The sequence below is a fragment of the Mustela lutreola genome, chromosome 3 (genome assembly GCF_030435805.1).
Source record: "Mustela lutreola isolate mMusLut2 chromosome 3, mMusLut2.pri, whole genome shotgun sequence".
Classification (NCBI taxonomy): domain Eukaryota; kingdom Metazoa; phylum Chordata; class Mammalia; order Carnivora; family Mustelidae; genus Mustela; species Mustela lutreola.
The window spans coordinates 201,802,625-201,825,325 of record NC_081292.1 but is presented as its reverse complement, the minus strand read 5'-3'; the positions used below and the strand labels follow the sequence as shown (position 1 = coordinate 201,825,325).

General features: G+C 38.0%; 1 protein-coding gene across 4 annotated transcripts in view; it reads left to right on the top strand.

Moving 5' to 3' along the window:
• COQ10B (coenzyme Q10B) overlaps positions 1 to 22,701 on the top strand; it is a 37,365-nt gene that overhangs the window by 4,521 nt on the left and 10,143 nt on the right. The window contains exons 2-5 of one of the 4 annotated variants that reach the window (XM_059168503.1): positions 1,472 to 1,621; positions 12,593 to 12,785; positions 17,617 to 17,718; positions 19,173 to 20,212. In XM_059168503.1, the coding sequence (XP_059024486.1) occupies positions 1,472 to 1,621; positions 12,593 to 12,785; positions 17,617 to 17,718; positions 19,173 to 19,340 (613 nt within the window). In that variant the 3' untranslated portion in view covers positions 19,341 to 20,212. Of the gene's footprint in view, positions 1 to 1,471; positions 1,622 to 12,592; positions 12,786 to 17,616; positions 17,719 to 19,172; positions 20,213 to 22,701 lie in introns of those variants that run through there. The other 3 variants (XM_059168502.1, XM_059168505.1, XM_059168504.1) reach the window with 3 other exon arrangements.

Genomic DNA, 22,701 nt, shown 5'->3' with positions numbered 1-22,701 from the left:
CCACCCAAGCACCCCGAAATAACACTCTTCTACTTGGAATTCTTAAACAGATTCTCACCAAGGATAAATTCCAAATTGCTTTATCCTGGTTAATAATTCCTAGCATGATCCAGCTCTAGTCTGTCTAACATTATCTCATGGTACTCTCCTGGCCTGCTATAGTGCTGCTACACTGTTAGTCTTAGTCTCTGGATACTGCCAGGCTCTTTCCCTACTACCTGGAATGCTCCCCATCTACTTCTCCTCCTTCCGTACATACACACACACACACACACACACACACACACACTTCTTATGTACATACATAGCTATTTCTCTCTTTACATGGCTAACTTCTTCCATTAAGTTACAGCTGAAATATAACCTCAGAAAACTTCTACCCCACTCCTAAAGGAGCTCCCGATTACATGTCCCCACCCCCATTTCTTTCTTAGCACTTTTTTTGAATCCTTACCTACAAAGTCCTACTAAATCCTCATAGAGTGAATTTTTATTTTTACCATTATATCCCTACTGCGCACAGAACAAGAACTCAATAAGTATGTGAACTAATACATGAATAGTAGTATAAAATAGTTATGCAATAATCTTAGTAGGGAAAGGCAAAAATATTCGGGTGGAAAAAAGTATATCAGGCATCTATATTTAGAAGTACCCCAAACAAGTCATACTTTAGTTTCCTTGACATGAGTTTTTACATATGTGCATTGAAATGGAGATTGGAAGGGAAAGAACAAAGCAACAGTTCTAACAGGGCCACTCGATCTCTAGTCTCCAGTCTCGTCTCCAGTCTCGGAGTAGATCAAGAATTAAGGAACCTCTGTGGATCCAGCTGGGAAGACAACCTGGATAGATGAGTTAGAAAATAGATGATGGAGGGGTCCTGGCTGGCTCAGTCAGTAGAGCATGTGACTCTTGGTCTCAGGGTTATGAGTTCGAGCCCCACATTGCGGGTAGAGTTTACTTTAAAAAAAAAAAAAAAAGAAAAGAAATGATGAATATTCTAGCAAGTGTATGGGAAGAATATATTGTGACTAGAGACTGAAAGCCAACTTTCTGGGAAAGATACCATTTGTGCCAGAAACTTCTAACCCTAACCATAAGCTGTTATTTTTAGTTTTCTTTATGGCACTTAAGAAACTATTTTTTGTGTGTGTTTCTGTGCATGCATGTGTGCGCAACTGTGTGTGTGTGTGTGTGTATTTTTCAGGAATATTCTAAAGTTGTGAAGCCTTCTAAAGTGTTATAGTTACTGGGGTGCCAGGCTGGCTGAGTTGATGGAGCATGTGATTCTTGATCTTGGGATCATGAATTTGAGGCCCATGTTTGACGTAGAGATTACTTAAAAAAAAAAAAAAGGTAACATGTGATAGTATTTTACAGTCTAATTTGTGTTTTCTTTTAATTTTCAGTGCTACTCTTTTTTTTTTTTTCAGTGCTACTCTTAATCAAGTAATTTTTGTCTCTTTAGATATTCAGCTTCCTGTGGCATACTGATGAGCAGAACTCTTCTGCTACATACCTCAATTTTGCCTAAGGAGATCTATGCAAGAACCTTCTTCAAAATTGCTGCACCATTAATAAACAAAAGAAAAGAATATTCAGAGAGGAGAATTCTAGGGTTTGTATAGAATAATAGTTCTGCTAAAAGAGTATGTTCACAATTTTCTGTAGAATATCGTGACTTTTTTTCCTGGATTTTCTTCGTACAGAATATGCTTTGTTTTTTCTAGTTGGGCCTTTCCATAGCTTTTGCTCTTTTATAAATATTTGTTGAATAAACATAATTACATGGTAACTTTATAGGATAGATTTAAACCTTGGTGTGTAAAGGAAGTAATTGAACTGTTTAGACCTGCATTTTTGTATACCGTTTGTTTTTATAGTGGCAACATTAGTGGTATGTTGGGCCCAATATGTTTATATAGCTCCCTCACATATAAACATGCATAGAAGGTAATATACAGATGTGCTAAGTGGCTCCTACCACTTGGGGCGTAGGTTGTCATACTTTTTCTGTAAAGGACCTGGTAGTAAATATGTTAGGTTTTGTGGACCGTACTTTTTCTGTAGCAACCAATCAACTCTGTCATTGTAATTGTACCCCAGATGACATATTACTGTAGACAATATGTAATAAATGTGTGACTCTGTGCTAATAAAACTTTATTTGCCGAACCGTGCAATGGGCAAGGCTGGGCCCTTGATCTAGGGGTTGTATAGAGAAGAGAATAGAGAGACTGCAGTTCTGCTAAACCAGAAATACAGAATCTGTTCATATGGGAATTTCTACAAGGGGGTCTCAACAGGCCATTAAGTATTACATAAATTCTTGTACAAGTGCATTTCATTAATTTTTTCAGTTGCTTTTTCTGTTCTGATTTTTCTGTAGTGAAGGACCTTCAGCAGACTCAGCTTTTGTCACTAAAATTACCTTTATTACTGGCTAAGTCACTGTATTGGTTAAGGTAATACTAGCAGCTACACAGGTAAAACCCCAAAGTTTATTTCTTTCTTATGTAAAGTTTAAGTGGGTGTTCCCCATCCATGGGCAGCAGTTTAGGAACCTAGGCTCCATCTAACTTATGCCTTTTGTAATTTCTTAGTCCTCGGAGACTCTTATAGATAGACTTGATTCTAAACCGCATTGAGGGATGCCTGGATAGCTCAGTCAGTTAAGTGTCTGCCTTTAGCTCAGGTCATGCTCAGCAGGGAGCCTTCTTCCTCTTCTGGCCATTCCCCCTGCTTGTGCACTCTCTCTTCCCCTGCACAGCGATAAATATTAAATAAATAATATCTTAAAAAAAAAAAAAAAACATCTGGAAGGGATTATTGGCACGAACTAGTCACATAATACCATCTAAATGCAAGAGGGAAATTGGGAATAGTAGCCTCTGTGGCGGGGGAGCAACTTCTTCCCAGCAATAACACCATGTAAAGAGAGCCTAAATAATTGGGTAGGGAGACATCTTTGCCAGAGCTGGTATCTGTGAATGAAAAGATAAATAATACGTTGGTCTGTTTTACTTTTGAATCACTACCAATATCTTTTTTTATGCTGTGTGCCTGTCATTTGACAGGTGTTACTGGGTGCTTTATAGTTACAGTTTTATTTAATTCTCACAATAGCCTTGTAAGGTAGGTGTTGTTATTCCCATTTTAGAGATGGGGAAACTAAAGCTCATGGAGATAATGTACATTAAGTGTCATGCATAAATCCTAAGATTTTTTTCCCACCATATTTACTTATTGTTATTTACTTCCTTATTCTTTCTCACGCTGAAATTCTTTTTATTACAAATTGGTCTTACCGAGTGATCATCTTACCTTTTTTCCATATTTGACATAAACACATAATATTAGTTACTATTTATTAAGCGCTTTTTTTAAATTAAAGATTTTATTTGTTTATTTGAGAAAGAGAGGGCGTGTGCACAAGCAGGGAGGGGCAGAGGGACAAGCAGACTCCCCACTGAGTGAGGAGCCCAACTGGGGCGCCATCCCAGGATCCTGAAATCATAACCTGAGCCAAAGTCTGACGCTTAATCGACAGAGCCAACCAGGCGTCTCTTTATTAAATGCTTATTAAGCTTTGTGTACTATACCAAAATGATTTCACTTAACCCTCAAAAGAACCCTATAGAGTTACTTTTCTGTTATGGATGAAGAGAATAAAATTGAGAGGCAAAACAACCTACCCAGGGTCATGTGGCTTAGTTTTAGGGTTGGTACTTGAGCATAGTCCTTTCTGATTACCAAGCCCATCCCCTTGACCACTATGCTATACTACTTTCTTAGGTGCTTTTATTACAATTTTTAAATATTTCATTATTACATTATTTTATTATTAATTACAATTAACTTCCTGGCTGCAAGATTTCATACTTCTTCATGGGATTTATTTTAGCATTTATCTCAAAGTGAGTAAAACCTCAGAGGTTTTAGGAGGTAGGGCTTTTTTTTCCCCCCTCCCCTCTACTGTGGACTTCATTTCATGATCATAAAGATTAATTTAAACATACAAAAAGACTCATTCTCTCTTAATCCAAAGCATCCCTTTTGTAATTTAGATTGTGATTGTTTAAATTACTGCATATATTTTTTCTTTCCCTTTTCGCATTTTATTGGCCACTGGGAGGAGGTGTCCTCCCTGCCATAAGAGGTGCTCGCAGTTTCTTCAGCCGCTCCAAGCTTGGGCCCTGTGGGGTCGCGGGCACTGGGTAGTTGTAGGGCATGGCCTGATAGATCGTGACCCTGTACCTGTTGAAGAGGGGACAGAATCACATCCCAGCCGTCTTTTTCAGGCCACAGCGGTGGTCTCAAATACTGTTATCATTTCTAAGTTGAATACTGTTGTAACAGTGGTGAGTCTTTATAAGAATAGTATGAATCTGGCTCTCCTTATTCACTCATCTTTTACATGTTCCATAGACTGTTGGTTTCTGTTGTTTGTTTTCTGTTGAGGCCCTGAAGTTTTTGTGTTGAATTTATTGTAGGTGTTTTGCATTTTATAGTATAGACTGTTTTCTAATAGGTTCTTGTTAATAGGAAAGGCATTAATTTTTAAAGTTCTGTAACAGGTTACTTGACTGAATTCTGAATTGCTTCTCTTCTGAATTGATAATCCTGTAACCTGCCGACTGATCATTTCACGTAATACAGTTACATGTGTCTCATATTTCATGTTCTGATTTGATTACATTGACGAATACTTTGAGAACAATGTTTTGTTTTCATCTTGAATTACTTAAGTTTTTAAATTTAAATTTAATTAATGTAAAATGTATTATTAGTTTCAGAGGTATAGATACATCATGTGCCCTCCTTAATGTCTATCATCCAATTACACCCCCCCCTGCAGCAGCTCTCAGTTTGTTTCTTATAATTAAGAGTCTCTTACGGTTTGTCTCCCTCTCAGATTCTGTCTTATTTTATTTTTACCTTTTCTCCTCTGATTCTTGGTGTTGTTTCTTAAATTCCACATATGAGTGAGATCATATGATAGTCTTCTTTCTCTGGTTGATTTATTTCACTTAGTATAGTACCCTCTAGTTTCATCCATGTTGCAAATGGCAAGATTTCATTTTGATGGAGGAGTAGTATTCCATTGTGTATATATATAGCACATCTTCTTTATCCATTCATCAGACAATGGATATCTGGGCTCTTTCCACACTTTGGCTATTGTGGACATTGGTGCTATAAACATTGGGGTGCAGGTGCCCCTTCAGAACACTACATTTGTATCTTTGAGATAAATACTTTGTAGTGCAATTGCTGGGTCATAGGGTAACTCTATTTTCAATTTTTGAGGAACCTCCATACTGTTTTCCAGGAGGGCTACACCCGCTTGCCTTTGCACCAACAGCATAAAGGGGTTCCCCTTTCTCGGCATCCTCACCAACATCTGTTGTTTCCTGAATTGTTAATTTTAGTCATTCTGACTGGTGGGAGGTGGTATCTCATTGTGGTTTTGATTTGTATTTTTTTCTGTTGGCCATTTGGGTATCTTCTTTGGAGAAATGTCTGTTCATGTCTTTTGCTTATTTCTTGATTGGATTATTTGTTCTTTGGGTGCTGAGTTTGATAAGTTCTTTATAGATTTTGGATACTTGCCCTGTATCTGTTATATCATTTGCAGATATCTTCTTCCATTCTGCCTTTTGGTTTTGTTGACTGTTGCCTTTGCTGTGCAAAAGCTTTTTATCTTGAGAAAGTCCCAGTAGTTCATTTTCGCCTTAGTTTCCCTTGTCTTTGGAGATGTGTCTAGAAAGATGTTGCTGTGGCTGAAGTCACAGATGTTGCTGCCTGTGTTCTCTAGGATTTTGATGGATCCCTGTCTCACATTGAGGTCTTTCATCCATTTTGAGTCTATTTTTGTGTGTGGTATAAGGAAATGGTCCAGTTTCATTCTTCTACATGTGGCTGTCCAATTTTCCCAACACCACTTGTTGAAGAGACTGTCCTTTTTCCATTGGACATTCTTTCCTGCTTTGTGGAAGATTAGTTGACCATAGAGTTGAGGGTCCATTTCTGGCTTCTGGTCCATTGATCTATGTATCTGTTCTTGTGCCAGTACCATACTGTCTTGATGATTATAGGTTTGTAATAGAGCTTGAAGTCTGGCATTGTGATGCCACCAGCTTTGTTTTGTTTTATTTTTCAACATTCCTTTGGCTATTTGGGGGTCTTTCCTGGTTCCACACAGCTTTTAGGATTGTTTGTTCCAGTTCTGTGAAAAAAGTTGATGGTATTTTGAATAGGGATTGCATTGAATGTGTAGATTGCTCTAGGTAGCATAGACATTTTAACAATGTTTGTTCTTCCAATCCATGAGCATGGAACATTTTTCCATTTCTTTGTGTCTTCCTCAATTTCTTTCATGAGTGTTCTATAGTTTTCTGAGTACAGATCCTTTGCTTCTTTGATTAGGTTTATTCCTAGGTGTCTTACGGTTTTGGGTGTAATTTTAAATGCTATTGACTCCTTAATTTCTCTTTCTTCTCTCTCATTGTTAGTGTATAGAAATGCAATGAATTTCTGTGCATTGATTTTATATCCTGCCACTTTGCTGAACTCTAGTATGAGTTGTAACAATTCCGGGGTGGAATCTTTTGGGTTTTCCACATAGAGTATCATATAATCTACGAAGAGTGAGAGTTTGGCTTCTTCTTTGCTGATTCAGATGCCCTTTTTTTCTTTTCGTTATCTGATTGCTGACACTAGGGCTTGTAGTACTATGTTTAACAACAGTGGTGGTAGTAAACATCCCTTTTGTGTTCCTGACTTTAGGGAAAAGTGCTCAGTTTTTCCCCATTGAGAATGATATTTGCTGTGGGCTTTTATGATATTAAGGTACATTCCCTCCAGTCCTACACTGTGAAGAGTGTAGTCAAGAAGTGTAGTTAAGAGTGTAATCAAGAACAGATGCTAAAAAAAAAAAAGAAAGGATGCTATACTTTGTCAGATGCTTTTTCTACACCTTTTGAGAGGAGCAGTTGGTTCTTGTCCTTTTTTTTTTATTAATGTAGTGTATTAAATTGACTGGTTTGGAGGAGGTTGAACCACCCTTATGGCCCAGGAATAAACCCCAGTTGGTCGTGGTGAATCATCCTTTTAATGTACTGTTGGATCCAATTACAAGTATCTTGGTGAGGATTTTTGCATCCATGTTCATCAGGGATATTGGTCTGTAAATCTCCTTTTTGATGGGGTCTTTGTCTGGTTTTGGGATCTAGGTTATACTGACTTCATAGAAATTGTTGGAAAGTTTTCCTTCCATTTCTATTTTTTAAAAAGATTTTTTTTTTTTTAATTTATATATTTGACAGAGAGAGATCACAAGTAGGCAGAGAGGCAGGCAGAGAGAAAGAGAGGAGGAAGCAGGCTCCCTGCTGAGCAGAGAGCCTGACGCGGGGCTCGATCCCAGGACCCCGAGATCATGACCTGAGCCGAAGGCAGCGGCTTAACCCACTGAGCCACCCAGGCGCCCCCCCATTTCTATTTTTTGAAACAGCTTTAGAAGTATATAGTGGGGCACCTGGGTGACTCAGTTGGTTAAGCGGCTGCCTTCGGCTTGGGTCATGATTCCAGGGTCCTGGGATCGAGCCCTGCATCAGGCTCTCAGCAGAGAGCCTGCTTCTCTCTCTGCCCCTCTCCCTGCCACTCTGCTTATTTGTGCTCTCTCTCTAGCTGTCAAACAAATAAAATATTAAAAAAAAAAGAAGTATATAGTAATTTTTAAAAAGATTTTATTTATTTATTTGATACAAGGAGAGAGAGGTAACAAGAGAGAAAGCATAAGCAGGAGGAGTGGAAGGCAGAGGGAGAGGGAGAAGCAGGCTCCCTGCTGAGCAAGGAGCCTATTGCGGGGCTCAGTCCTGGGATCATGACCTGCGGCAAAGGCAGATGCTTAACTGACTGAGCCACCCAGGCACCCTGGTATTAATTCTTCCTTGTGTTTGGTAGAATTCCCCTGGGAACCCATCTGTCCCTGGGCTTTTGTTTTTTAGGAGATTTTTGATTATTGCTTCAATTTCCTTGCTGGTTATGTGTCTGTTCAGGATTTCTATATCTTCCTGTTTAAGTTTTTGTAGCTCATATGTCTCTAGGAATGCATCCATTTCTTCTAGGTTGCCTAATTTGTTGCCATGTAGTTGCTCAGCATATGTTCTTATAATTGAATTTCTTCAGTGTTGGTTGTGATCTCTCCTCTTTCATTCATGATTTTATTTATCTGGATTCTTTCTCTGTTGTATTGTTCTTTTGGTTTCTATGTCATTGATTTCTGCTGTGATCTTTATTATTTCTCTTCTACTGCTGAGTTTAGGCTTCATTTTCTGTTCTTTCTCCAGCTCCTTTGGGTATAAGGTTAGGTTGTGTATTTGAGACCTTTTTTGTTTCTTGAGAAAGGCTTGTATTGTTATATACTTCCCTCCTACGACCACCTTTTTTGTATCCCAAAGATTGGAAACAATTGTGTTTTTATTTTCATTTGTTTCCATGAATTTTTTAAATTCTTTAATTTCCTGGTTGACCATTCATTCTTTAGTAGGATGCTCTTTAGCCTCCACGTATTTGAGTTCTTTGCAAATTTCCTTTGTGATTAAGTTCTAGTTTCAAAGTATTATAGTCCAAAAATATGCAGGGAATGATCCTTGTCTTTTGGTACCAGTTGAGACCTGATTTGTGACCTAGTATGTGATCTGTTCTGGAGAATGTTCCATGTGCAGTCAAGAAAAATGTATACTCTGTTGCTTCTGGATGGAAATGCTCTGAATGTAGCTGTGAAGTCCCTCTGGTCCAGTGTGTCATTCAAAACCCTTGTTTCCTTGTTGATCTTCTGCTTAGATGTTCTGTGCATTGCAGTGAGGGGGTGTTAAACTCCCCTACTATTATTGTATTATTATTGATGTGTTTCTTTAATTTTGTTATTAATTGGCTTATATAATTGGCTCCTCCCATTTTAGGGAAATAAATATTAACAATTGTTCGATCTTCTTGTTGGAGAGACCCTTTAATTATGACATAGTGTCCTTCCTTATCTCTTACTACCATCTTTGTTTTATTTTTTTATTTTTTATTTTTTTTAAAGATTTTATTTATTTATTTGACAGACAGAGATCACAAGTAGGCAGAGAGGCAGGCAGAGAGGCAGGCAGAGAGTGAGAGAGAGGAGGAAGCAGGCTCCCCGCGGAGCAGAGAGCCCGATGTGGGGCTCGATCCCAGGACCCTGGGATCATGACCTGAGCCGAAGGCAGAGGCTTTAACCCACTGAGCCACCCAGGCGCCCCGCATCTTTGTTTTAAAATCTAAGTTTGTCTGATAGAAGGATTGCCATCCCAGCTTTCTTTTGATGTTCATTAGCATGATAAATGGTTTTCCACCTCTTTTTAAATCTGGAGGTGACTTTGGATCTAAAATAAGTCTCTTGCAGACAGCATATCGATGGGTCTTGCCTTTTTATCCATTCTGATACCTTTTGTCTTTTGATTGGGACATTTATCCCATTTACATTCAGAGTAACTATTGAAAGATATGAATTTAGTGACATTGTGTTACCTGTAAAGTCACTGTTTCTATATGTTTCTGTGTTACTTTTAGGGTCTCTTTTTGCTCAAAGTATCCCTTTTAATATTTCTTGCAGGCCTGTTGGTGATCACAAGTTCTTTTAGTTTCTGTTTGTCCTGGAAACTTGCTCTTTCCTTCTATTTTGAATGACGTCATAGCTGGATAAGGTATTCTTGCCTGGATATTTTTCTCACTTAGCACCCTGAATATATCATGCCAGTCCTTTCTGGCCTGATGGTTTCCGTGGATAGATCTGCTGCCAGTCTAATGTTTCTACCTTGCAGGTTACTGACCACTGGTCCCAAGCTGCTTTCAGGAATTCTCCTTGACTCTGAGATTTGTAAATATTATTATTATATGTCAGGGTGTTGACCTATTTTTATTGATTTTGAGGGGGGTTCTCTGTGCTCCCTGGACTTGAATGCCTGTTTCCTTCCCCAAATTAGGGAAGTTCTCCACTTTAATTTGCTCCAATATACCAATATACCTTCTGCCCCCACCTTCTTCTGGGATCCCAATTATTCTAATATTGTTTTGGTTGATGATATCACTTATCTCTTGAATTCTCCCCTCATGTTCCAGGAGTTGTTTATCTCTCATTTTCTCAGCTTCTTTTTTCTCCATCATTGAGTCTTCTGTGTCCCTAATTCTCTCTTCTGCCTCATTTATCCTAGCAGTTAGAGCCTCCATTTTTTATTACATCCCGTTAGTAGCCTTTTTGATTTTGACTTTATATTTTAGTTCTTTTATTTCTCCAGAAAGGAATTCTCTGGTGTCTTTTATGCTTTTTCTCAAGCCTACCTAGTATCTTTATAATCATTATTCTGAACCCTCATTCCTACATCTTACTTCTGTCCATACTGATTAGGTTCCTGGCAGTCAGTACTGCCTCTTTCTCTCTTTTCTGAGGTTAGTTTTTCCATCTTGTTGTTCTACCTTGCAGAAAGTGGTCATTTTTCTGTTTGTGGAGTTGCAGCTATTCTTTTCTTAGCTCTCCAGTTGAGTTTATAGGTTTTCAGAAAGATTTTATAACTATCTAGCTGAATTCCTGGAACCAGACAAAACTAAGGTCTCCTACTCCTCTGCCATCTTGGACTCCTCCCCAAAACAACATTACCTAACCACAATAACTAGCATCTTTATCTTATTTCTAACTCTAATGGGAATGCCATTTGATCATTTATGGAGGGAATTACACAGTTTTTATTCTTTTGGTATAATATAATTCTTGGCTTTAAGCCATCCACGAATCTTTAAACGAGTTGCATTTGATTGCTAATTTTTTTTAATGCATTGCTGGATTTTATTTGCTCATATTTAGTCTGCAGATTTTATTTTTTTTAAGATTTTTTATTTATTTATTTGATAGACAGAGAGAGATCACAAGTAGGCAGAGAGGCAGGCAGAAAGAGAGGGGGAAGCAGGCTCCCCACTGAGCAGAGAGCCCGATGTGGGGCTCCATCCCAGGACCCTGAGCTCATGACCTGAGCTGAAGGCAGAGGCTTAAACCATTGAGCCACCCAGGCGCCCCCAGATTTTATATTTTATGTTGTCATATTCAGGTTGTCAGGGCATTATGCTGGCTCATTAAAAGAATGAGAGGTTTCCCTTGTGTTCTAAAATGGCTTCTTTTTTTATAAATTACAAAAATACTACATGCTTGTATAAAAACCTAACAGTATGGAAGTATATGTGCTATCTTTACTCCTACTTCTTTTTCTTGAGTTAAAAACTACTTATTGTTGAGGTGCTTGGGTGGCTCTGTTAACCATCTGCCTTCAGTTCAGGTCATGGTCTCGGGGTCCTGGGATCGAGCCCCACATTGTATTTCATTACAGATATTCTATTAATATAACAATTAGTTTCAGGAAAACTAAATATCAAATGTTTAAAAGTGAGAAATACAGTATTTACTTATAATTTTTCCTAAATGGATAATAGAATTATCCATATCCTGCATGCTTTGTAAAGTGCTTTTTTTCATACACTAATATATTGTAAACCTCCTTGCTCTAAAGTATATATTTGATCTTTAAAAAAAGACACAAAACTTTAAAAACAAAGTGGGGGGTGCTTGGCTGGCTAAGTCAGAAAAGCACACAACTCTTGATCTCAGGGTCATGAGTTTGAGCCCCACGTTGGGTGTAGAGATTACTAAAATAAATAAACAAACAAACAAACTTTAAGTATATATTTGATTTAATTCTTTTAAATAACTGGTAGAGGGCGCCTGGGTGGCTCAATGGGTTAAGCCGCTGCCTTCGGCTCAGGTCATGATCTCAGGGTCCTGGGATAGAGTCCCACGTCAGGCTCTCTGCTCAGCAGGGAGCCTGCTTCCTGCTCTCTCTGCCGGCCTCTCTGCCTACTTGTGATCTCTCTCTGTCAAATAAATAAATAAATAGATAAATAACTGGTAGAGAGTTCCGCAGTATGGATATACCATAATTTACTAATACTTTTTATTATATTAAGCACTTATTACTGTCCATCAGCTGATATGTATTTAAGTTGCTTTCAATTGAGGTTATTTTTTTAAAGATTTTATTTATTCATTTGAGAGAGAGAGTGAGCACATGAGCGGGGGAGGGGTGGGAGGCAAAGGGTGAAGCCAGCTCCCGACTGAGCAGGAGGCCCGACCAGGACTCTGTCCTGGGACCCTGAGGTTATGACCTGAGCCACTGAGGTACCCTGTTTTTTTTGTTTTTTGTATTTTTTTTTTCCCAAACTCTCAATTTTTAAATGCTGACCACTAATTAAAATTTCAAAAAATACATCTATTAGCCAGATTCAGCCTGTGGTATGTATGCTAAATTATGACCTCTGCTTTATACAAATATTTAGCTCCCTTTTATTTTTTTGTATTGCTTTGAAGTCATTCATTTCATCATGTGGTTTAGCATGATTGCCAAATGATTTATTGCCTTATACATACTAAGTTTTATTTATATTCAGTTTAAAGTATTTACATGCCTTATAACTAGGTGTAGTTAACACCAACCCCCCCCCCCTTTTTTTTTTCAAGATACTCTATGCAGGAAATGTACGATGTGGTATCAGGAATGGAGGATTACAAGCATTTTGTTCCTTGGTGCAAAAAATCAGATGTAATATCAAAGAGAACCGGATATTGCAAAACACGATTAGAAATTGGGTTTCCACCTGTGTTGGAGCGCTACACATCAGTAGTAACCTTGGTGAAACCACATTTGGTAAAGGTAATGGTTTTGGTTTTCATTGTTTTTAAATATTTCCCAAATGTTGATTATATCAAATGAGTTAAAGTATAATAGCTTAAAAGTATTTCCCTAAACTAATTAGAGAAGGAGGGTGAAAAAACAAATGATTTCTTATGTCTCTTAACTATACAATTAATTATATAATTAACTATATAATTAACTATACAATTAATTAACTATACAATTAAGAGATACAATCTCTTAATTATACAATATTAGCATTTTTCTTTCCAAACAGAAATTTGACTAGAATATGTAAATAAGAAGCTTTTTATTTTTTTCTTCTTTTGAGGATTACTGACCCTTGGGAAAGATTGGACCACACAAGTGAAAAATGTTTAAAGTTAATTTTTGCCCTAGTTTTTTTTTTTTTTTAAGTTAAGGGAAAGTGAGAGGATAAAGAAGGGTAAAAAAGATACAAATACGGATAACAAACATTGTTGAGGTCATCCTGCCATGCAGTGGGTACTGAAGTGGGAGGTACTGTTACATGCATTATACTGATTATCTTACCCTTGTCAGAAGAGGGGACGTGTATAGACAGATACCCAGGCTTAAACACACAGAAAGGCAGAATTCCATCGAATTCTTGTGAATTCTTAAGAGTTTTTTGACCAAAGGCTTAGAGCTTAGTTGTATTTTATGCCCATGGGATATCATTTCTTGGTAATTAGCCAGAGCTAAATGCCTTTGTCAGCTCCTTGTTAGGCACTGAAGGAGGTGGTATCTCTCATACCGGAGAAAAGTCTACTGCCCAGTGAAGCTAAGACTTGGAGTCCACACTTGTCTTACTCTCAAACTTGAACTCTACTTAAAAGGCCATGCCCCAGTGGGACTTTGCCATTGTGAATAGTTCCACCTGTTTGTCTCATAGTTTTGGAGTTCTTTACTAATATACTGTGCTGTCTCTCTTACAATAGCTAGCATTGTAAGAGAGCTCTTTGTAGGGCTTTACTGGAATTATTAACTTATTCTTCTCTACAGCCCTTTGAGATTCAAATGTTAATTGTTCTCCATCTTATGGTTGAGCAAATTAAGGCTTAGAAGAGTTAGGTAACTTGCCCAAGGTTACAGAGCCAAGACTCTGGCTCAGTCTTTCTGACACCAGTAAGTATCTCTATAATCTTAAAACGTTTTTCTATTTCCTGACCTTAGTGTCTTATAACTTTAAGTCTTCATGAATTATGCTGCATCTAACTAAAAGAAATCTTGGGGGGAAAAAAACCCTGCGTTTGGTTACGCATTCAGCACGCAGTCTGCTTAGAATTTCTCTCTCTCTCTCCCTTTGCCCCTGTGTGCAATGCTCTCTCTCTCTCTCTTCCTCTCCAATGAATAAGTAAATCTTTAAAAAGAAAGAAAAAATCTTCATAATAACATCTATGAAATGATCATTGCCATCTCAGTTTTATGAGGCTTAGAGAAATTATGAACCATATGCAAACTCAATACTGTATGTCAGATCCCAAAGCTATTTTTCCATTAAAATAAGCTTCTTCACTTAATGTGCTAATTTATTGTTTGAAGATGTATTTGAGAATAACACGCAACTACATACACTAAGCTTTCAGTTGTCCCTGGGTTCATGTTTTGGATTTTAATACCTAATATAAGCCTGTGGCACAAAATACAAATTATTAAAACCAAGGGATCAGCAGAAGCCATGTGACTTTTTTTCTGCAAATTATTTATTGCCCCAAATATGCCTGTGACATATCAGTAATTCTACTGTACATGAATTTGCAGTGGCCAGAAGCCCTTGAAGGTTTTCAGCAGATTTAATAAAGGCATTGGTTCAGGAAATCTTACTGCCTGGGTCACAGGCTAAACATTTTACATGCTGTAGTTTGTATGGTGTGGGTCAGTTCATCAGAAGAACCAGTTGTAGGTCGTCATCATAACACCTCCTATTGTAGTCAGTATCTCTTCTGTTAGGAATGAGGCTGTTAGCAATATCTAAACATAGCAGGAAAAATTTGTGGGTTCTTGGGCTAGATTATTGGTATGAATACAGCACTGCTACATTTTGTGAAAAAGTAGTCAGAGGAATTTGGGATATTATAGTGAGTATTCCCAATAACTGTTTCTCCCTCATTGTTAAATTTCCTATAAGCTGCCCTTTTTTTTTTTTTTTTTGAGAGAGGGATTGAGAAAATCTTTTTTTTTTTTTTTTAAAGATTTATTTATTTATTTGACAGAGATTACAAGTAGGCAGAGAGGCAGGCAGAGAGAGAGAGAGGAGGAAGCAGGCTCCCTGCTGAGCAGAGAGCCCGATGCGGGACTCGATCCCAGGACCCTGAGATCATGACCTGAGCCGAAGGCTGCGGCTCAACCCACTGAGCCACCCAGGCGCCCCGGGATTGAGAAAATCTTAAGCAGACTCCACTCTCAATGTGGAGCCCTTTATAGGGCTCAGTCTCGTGACCCTGAGACCATGACCTGGGCTGAAATCAAGAGTCAAATGTGTAACTAACTGAGCCACCTAGGCACCCCTCCTATAAGCTTCTTATATGATTGTAAAGAAGGGTAGAACATTTACCTTAAAATTCAGTAACTGAAATAATAAGATTTTATAGTAGATTGTTGATGCTTTTAAAAATTAGATGGTCATTATTGAACTGTATATAAAACTGAACCCTTGAAGAAAACTTTCACTTTTCACCACTGACGTAGCATAATGTGACTAAATTTAGTTATTACTTAGCTTTCTGATGAATATTACTTTATCATGTCTAAATAAATTTTAAAACATTTATTGGTTTCCATTGTAACAATTAAAATATTTTCTTTTATAAATGTGGAAACAGAGCATTTCTCTGTAAATGCTTTTTAATATGGATGCAGTTGATTTTCTTTATAATGATTCTACTGTGTTTTCATCTGATAATTGACTCAAAAGAGTTTTGATGAAGAGGCAGTGAGGAATAAACTGTAAATATATTTTAAGCTCTTTGGCTTCTACTTGAAACTATCTTTGGAGAGATCCAGATATAATCAGAATTAATCCTGCATTCTGTGTTTAGGGAGCCAATAGCTGGGGAAGAAAAAGTACACTCTGGGGGAAAAGAGGTTATATGTGCAAGTCCTTTTTGCTGATCCGTAGTGTGTAAGCTCATGGGAGGGACATCTAAACTGGTAAGAGGAATACGTTATCAAAGAAAAAAGGGATAGAGGCACCTGGATTCTCTCTCTGCCCCTTCTGTGCTGCCTCCCCATCCCTCACCTGGCCCTGGATGTGAGTGTTTTCTCTCTCTCTAAAAAAAAAGAAAAAAAAAAGGGTAGAGAGACTTGATTATTTATTGGCCCTGGGATATGCCAAAAGAGATGGAAACTTAAGGCTTAATTGGGGATGGGTGTGTTGACTTTGTTTTTTTGTTCTTTTGCTTTGTTTTGTTTTTTAAGATTTTATTTATTTGAAAGAGCACTCTGGCACAAGAGTGAGGGCCGGAGCAGAGGGAAAGCGAGAGGCAGAGCCCCTGCTGAGAAGGGAGCAGCCTGACTGACATGCAGCTTGATCCCAGGACCCTGAAATCATGATCTGAGCAAAAGGCAGAGGGTTAATGGACTGAGAGGCACACAGGAGCCCTGGGTGTTGTCATTGAAATAAGAATTTAAAAGATGGTTTGCTGGTGAGGGAAGGTGATACGTATTCTTGAGATCAGTTGTCTACTAGTATTAAGGCCCAGATAGTGTCTTAGGATACTAAGTAAAGAAGCTGAACTTCATTCAAAGTCATAATCAATCCTGACAGTCTTCTAGTGACTGGGATTTTGGCTGCCATTTTTTCACACTGCAGAAGGCAGCTCTAAGTGGTTCTCAATCAGCCTGCTTTGAATGATACAGAATGGGAAATCCCAAGATGCCACTGTACATAACATCTCTAAATACTGTGTTTCAGTGTGTACATACGCATCTAAAACAAACATGAACCCTGAAGAGAATTGAGGTTAGAATGGATCAGGGACATGGGCCAGGGCCAGACTCAGGAAAACTAGAACTGCAGTTGCCCTTAGAAACAGAGAGAAACAGAGAATAATGTCACTAAATGTGACAGCCGAGAGAAAAATCTTTGGTAGGAAAGGAGAATTCTAGAACCCTACTTGGGATCTGTGCCAGATACCTTATAACTATTTTATAGTTATAAGGCATAAAATATATATTAGGCAAAAAATATATATTATATGGCATAAAATATATATTATTCTTATTTTATAGATGTAAGGAAATACGGTACAGGGAATTAAATTGTTCAGGATTACTTATAAGTGGCAGGGCCGAAAATAAACTTCCAGAAAAATCACTTCCTGTTTTGCTGATGGAGGAGAAAACTGTGAGTACCCTGAGTGACAGCAGTGAAGGGGGGAACTGACAATCTTGGGGATCCCTGGAGGAAAGAAAATGACTTACATTGGCAAGAGATTACTTCCTAGTACCAAACTGAAAATGAGGTGTTTTTTTATCCCCTGTGATCTGACGTACAAACATATTTTAGAAAGAAATCATCCTCAGGGCACCTGAGTGGCTCAGTTGGTTAAGCGACTGACTTGTTTTCTGCTCAGGTCATGATCTCAGGGATCTCATGATCCTGGGATTGAGCCCTGCATTGGGCTCTCTGCTCGGCGGGGAGCCTGCTTCCTCCTCTCTCTCTTCGCCTGCCTCTCTGCCTACTCTCTCTCTGTCAAATAAATAAAATCTTTAAATAAAAAAAGATTTTATTAGAAAAAATTAAAAATTACAAAAATCATTCTCAACTGTAGATTCTAGACAGTCTAAATGGTATTTTACTGCATTTTTTTTTTCCATTTCATTCTAGGCATCCTGTACTGATGGGAGGCTTTTCAATCATTTGGAGACTGTTTGGCGTTTTAGCCCAGGTCTTCCTGGCTACCCAAGAACTTGTACCTTGGATTTTTCAGTAAGTCTCTCTTATAGCCGTTGGTTTGTTCCAAGTATCAGGTGAAGTTGATAAAGAAGGAATAATCCATTGATTAGAATCCACCTGCTGTCATGAATCTCACGTGCATAGTGATTACTGAAAGATGGCTTTCAGAAAATCTCAAATTCTGAATATTGAATACCTTTTTCTATACTAACTTTATAAGAAGGAATACTAATGAATCTTTCTCTTTTTCTGTTTCTTGAAACCTTGAATGGTCATTCCTTCTCTATTGTCTCATTTTTATAGGTTCACAGGTTATAAGACACATATTATGACCTCACTAAGAGCTTAATAAGAGTTTATTAACACCAAATAAAATCTACATATTGCTTTATGATACAGAAATAAAGTGCAGAAGGGGGAAAATGTGTTTCTAAAATCTAGGGACTATGGTATTTCCTTGTTCACATCACCTTAGCCATAGAAAACTTAAAGCCACTTGTGGCTTTTCTTTGAACAGATAATACATGAGTTATTTTCTGTATTTGCAACTCAGGCATTGCATTTCACGGAATAGTCATAATTTTGATTAAATTACTATATGCTGCTGTTCTAAGCTCTTGAGTTGTTTTCATTCAGAAATTAGTGGACAGTAATGGAACAGTTGGGGAAATTTGAATAAGGCCTGTGTAGATTAGATATTAGTGTTTTTACCTAGTAGCATTAACTCTTAATTTCCTGGCTTTACTAATTGCATTTTGGTTATATAAGGCATTGAAAAAGGGAAATTTGGGTGATGGGTGTATGAGAAATCTTTGTACTATTTTTCCAACGTTTTTTATAAATTTGAAATTACTTCAAAATGAAAAACTACCAAAAAAATGAAAATTAAAGCAGTTTTTAAAGTTAGTGGGAAAAAAAAAGTTAGTGGGTATTTGGTCCTTAAAAACTATTTCTCAAGCCACCTGCCTTGACGTACATCTTGAGGAGTTATAAAGGAAGTTTTACGTCATTGTTCACTTCCAGATTGTACCACCTGCCCCATCTGTTTTGTGGCTCAATCTCCTCTTCATGCTGCTACTTTTCCCAGAATACCTATCAGCAGGATTAGTTCCCTACTTTATTTCCTTTTGAGAGATAGGATAGACCTAAAAGGGGTACATTAAAAAAGATGCCAGAATAATATGGTGTTCATTCAGTAAAGCTTTTTTCCAGTTTTCTTTAACTTAATAATAGAAGCAGATTATTTGTCTTGAAATGACATTCAGGCTGTGTTTACTTAAGCTTATGGCACCAGCAGGAGTTGGGTTTACTGTGGAAACTGAGCATCTATCTTCTGAGGGAGGATAAAAAATTTCATCTAGATACACCCCTCCAGCTCGGCCTTAGATACTGGCTAAGCAGCCCATTTCACAGTGTGTATACCAGTACTCTAAGTAGAGACTGAGTTAAAGAAAGATCTTCCTAAAATAATTAACCTTTTCCTACAGATTTCTTTTGAATTTCGCTCCCTTCTGCACTCTCAGCTTGCCACACTGTTTTTCGATGAAGTTGTAAAGCAGATGGTAGCTGCCTTCGAAAGAAGAGCGTGTAAGCTGTATGGTCCCGAAACAAGTATACCTCGGGAATTAATGCTTCATGAAGTTCATCACACGTAAAGGGAAAAAGAACTGGTCACCTACTTATAATTTTAGCTTATTCACTTTTAGGAAGTGCTTTTACCATTTGCCTTCAGGAGTCAGAAAGCATTTGTTAAACCCAGCTTTGATTATCAATCTGCACCATTGAGAATTTGCACTTGGAATATGGAACCACATGTATATAGAATTCAATCAAGTGTAATTCAGAGTAATGGGTGTATTAGCATGTTTACGATAATGGGATGTCATCACTATTGCTAGAATATGGACAGCACTCTTCCCAGAAATTGAAACTGTAAATTTAAACCTTTTAATTATCACCTTATTTGAAGGTTAGTTGAGATACTCACGTAGTATGTATTCTATTAACCATATCACCTTTAAGTTATTAAATTCAGACTATTTATAACTTATTGTCATAGGACATGCCTCTTAGCTTTGGATATTTGGATAATCATCAGATATTTAAAGTAAACTTTGACTTAAAAATACTGTTAATGAAGGTTCCTTGGCTACTTTCCTTATTTTTAAATTGTTCTTATGGGCGGTAGGTAATTCAGTGCCATGTATAGTGAGATTAACTCCCAGATAAACAGTGAATATTTTTTTGGTGAGTGGTCCAGAGCTTTAAGCTACTTCCCTTGTAGTTTGCAACCCTCTCCCAGGTACTTTCACTACTCCTTCAATAATGCTGATTGTTCGTCAAATCTTGCCTATAATAGTGGGCAACGGATGACGATAAGTTGGTTGATATGTTTCCAGCACCATGCATCCCTATTTTCTATTTATTGTGTGTACTCACTTTCAATGATATATTTCAAGCTGATATTTTTGTAAACAAATCAATGTCGAAGGACTGAAGTGGTAACTTAATAAAGTTAATTTGTTTATTTTTTGTACAGTTATTTTGGTTAATGAAATCCTATGTTATATCCCTGTGTATTTTTTTTTAAGATTTTATTTCTTTATTTGACAGAGAACACAAGTAGGCAGAGAGGCAGGCAGAGAGAGAGGGAAGCAGGCTCCCCGCTGAGCAGAGAGCCCGATGCGGGGCTCGATCCCAGGACCCCGGGATCATGACCTGAGCCGAAGGCAGCGGCTTAACCCACTGAGCCACCCAGGCGCCCTGGCCTCCTGTTTTTAATTTACTTTCAAAATGCTGAGGAAATCTTTAAGTGGTTTCCTGAGAAAAGGCAAGCGGGATGTCAATTTTTAGAATCCCTGTGTCTGAATGGCCTTGTTTCATATTCACACTCGAGCATAGAACTCGAGAGATCATGTCCTCTCCCTCCTCATCCCAGTTTGAAGATCCGACTTCATCGTACTCTGGCGTCCAGTGCCATGCTTGAGAAGTCTGATGCCACGGTTATCCCCAGTCCTTTGTATAGGATCCATTTTTTTGGTCTCTGGAAGCTCTTTTTTTTTTTTTTTAAGATTTTACTTATTTATTTGACAGACACAGCAAGAAAGGGAACACAAACAGAGGAGTGGGAGAGGTAGAAACAGGCTTTCCACGGAGCAGGGAGCTCGATGCAGGGCTCGATTCCAGGACCAAAGGCAGGCCCTTGACAACTGAGCTACCCAGGCGCCCCTCTCTGGAAGCTTTTAAAATCGACTCTTTATCCTGGGTAGTCTGAAATTGCATGCTCATCTGCCCTGTTGCCTTGTCCTAATTAATTGTGCTGGGCCCCTTGTGAGGAATTTGAATTATTTGTTAATTTCCTCCTCTCCATATTCTCTGGGTCTATCGGGCATTCCTAAGTAATTAAGATATTTGACTGTCCATGTTTATTCTGCTTTTTAAATTCCTCAATTCTATTTCTCCAGCCATTCTGTTAACTTTATATTGGCCATAGTTTTAATTTCCAAGAATGTTTTCTAATTGTTCCTTTTTATTAGGGCTTGCTTGGTTTATGGCAACAATATCTTATTTTTAAGTTATTAGATTTTTAAGTTTCCCCTTAGATCCCTTCTGGTTTTTGCTATTCCACCTTCATGTATAGGCTTGTCTGATTGATGGTGGTATTATTTGAAAAGAAGGGACTAAAAAGCTTATTGGCATTAAGGTAGGGCATACTGACTAGTGGGTTTCACTGTGTAGTGATTAGGGGAGTCGGGCTTTTCACTCACTCTGAAATGGCAGAATCTGGAAAGTCTTTTCTGTTTTTTTCTTGTCCTAGAGAAATATGGGGGGTGGGGGGCGCAGAAATAATGCCTAGCCTAATTGGTATTCTGTAAGGTTAGTGACAGTGGGAAAATATAATTTCTCGATTAAATGATTTCTCTGGTTACAGCTTTCAAAGGGTTTTGTAATTGCCTAGATCCTGGCTTAAGGATTCATTCCAGGCTGGCTCTTTGGTTTAAGAGTGTAAGCTCTTCAAACCCAGGTTCAAATCTGATGTCTACCACTTAATTATCTGCGACTTTGTATAAGCTACTTAACCTTTCACAGCCTATTTACAGTAAGGGTAGTATAGATTTAGTAAGGAGTCCCTAATCCAAGATTTAGAGTTAATTCTAGTATGTAGTGACAAGCACTGATTCTTTTCTTCTGCTCATCTCTTTAGGCTGGTCATGCTCTAATAATCTTTTGAAGTCCAGTTTTTCATCTCATACCTTTTCTTCCCATCACCTAGCTTGGCCTGTAAGATAATTAACTAAATAAACCTTCTAAGATTTGATACTGGTTTGTCTTTTGCTACTTCTGTAGCCAAACTACATTCTAGGCATGTTTTGTTCACTTAAAATGCCTTTTATTTAGTCCTCTTTAATCTCTTGTCATTGTTTCTAATCCAAGCAAAGGACAGATAATTTTAGGTGTGATTTCAAGTGACTTTGCCTTTTGATCTGTGATGGACATTTTTTCCTTCTAGTTCTGTCCAAGCTTTGTACACAAGAGCACTTGCCTCAATGCCTAGCTTATTACCTGTGTCTAGGCAGCCACCCCAAGGCCAAACTGAGGAGCAGACTAGGTCTTTTGGCACAGGTGAAAGCAAGAACTTGTATATCATTTCACAAGATCTTATGCCTTCCATTTATAATGTAAGCTTAGAAAGCAACTGTCTTGTGAATCATTCTGCCCCCAACATGCACACACCAGGTACTATAATAAAAACAAGCCATATTTCCGTTCTGTTTCCATTTCTAATCAAGACCAAGTGCACTGAGCCAGAAATGTGGTTTAAATTCTTAATAAAGGTGAAGACACCAGACTGAGCCTATCATGGAAGGATGCCTTTCCCCACTACTCATTATGCTTGAATGGCACAGCTCTCTTTTCCACAGAAGTACACGCCTACAATACGAACCCTGCCCTTCTTCTCACCTAACAAATCCATTTTTTTCCCCTTGTAATCTCTATACACGATTGGGGGCTGAA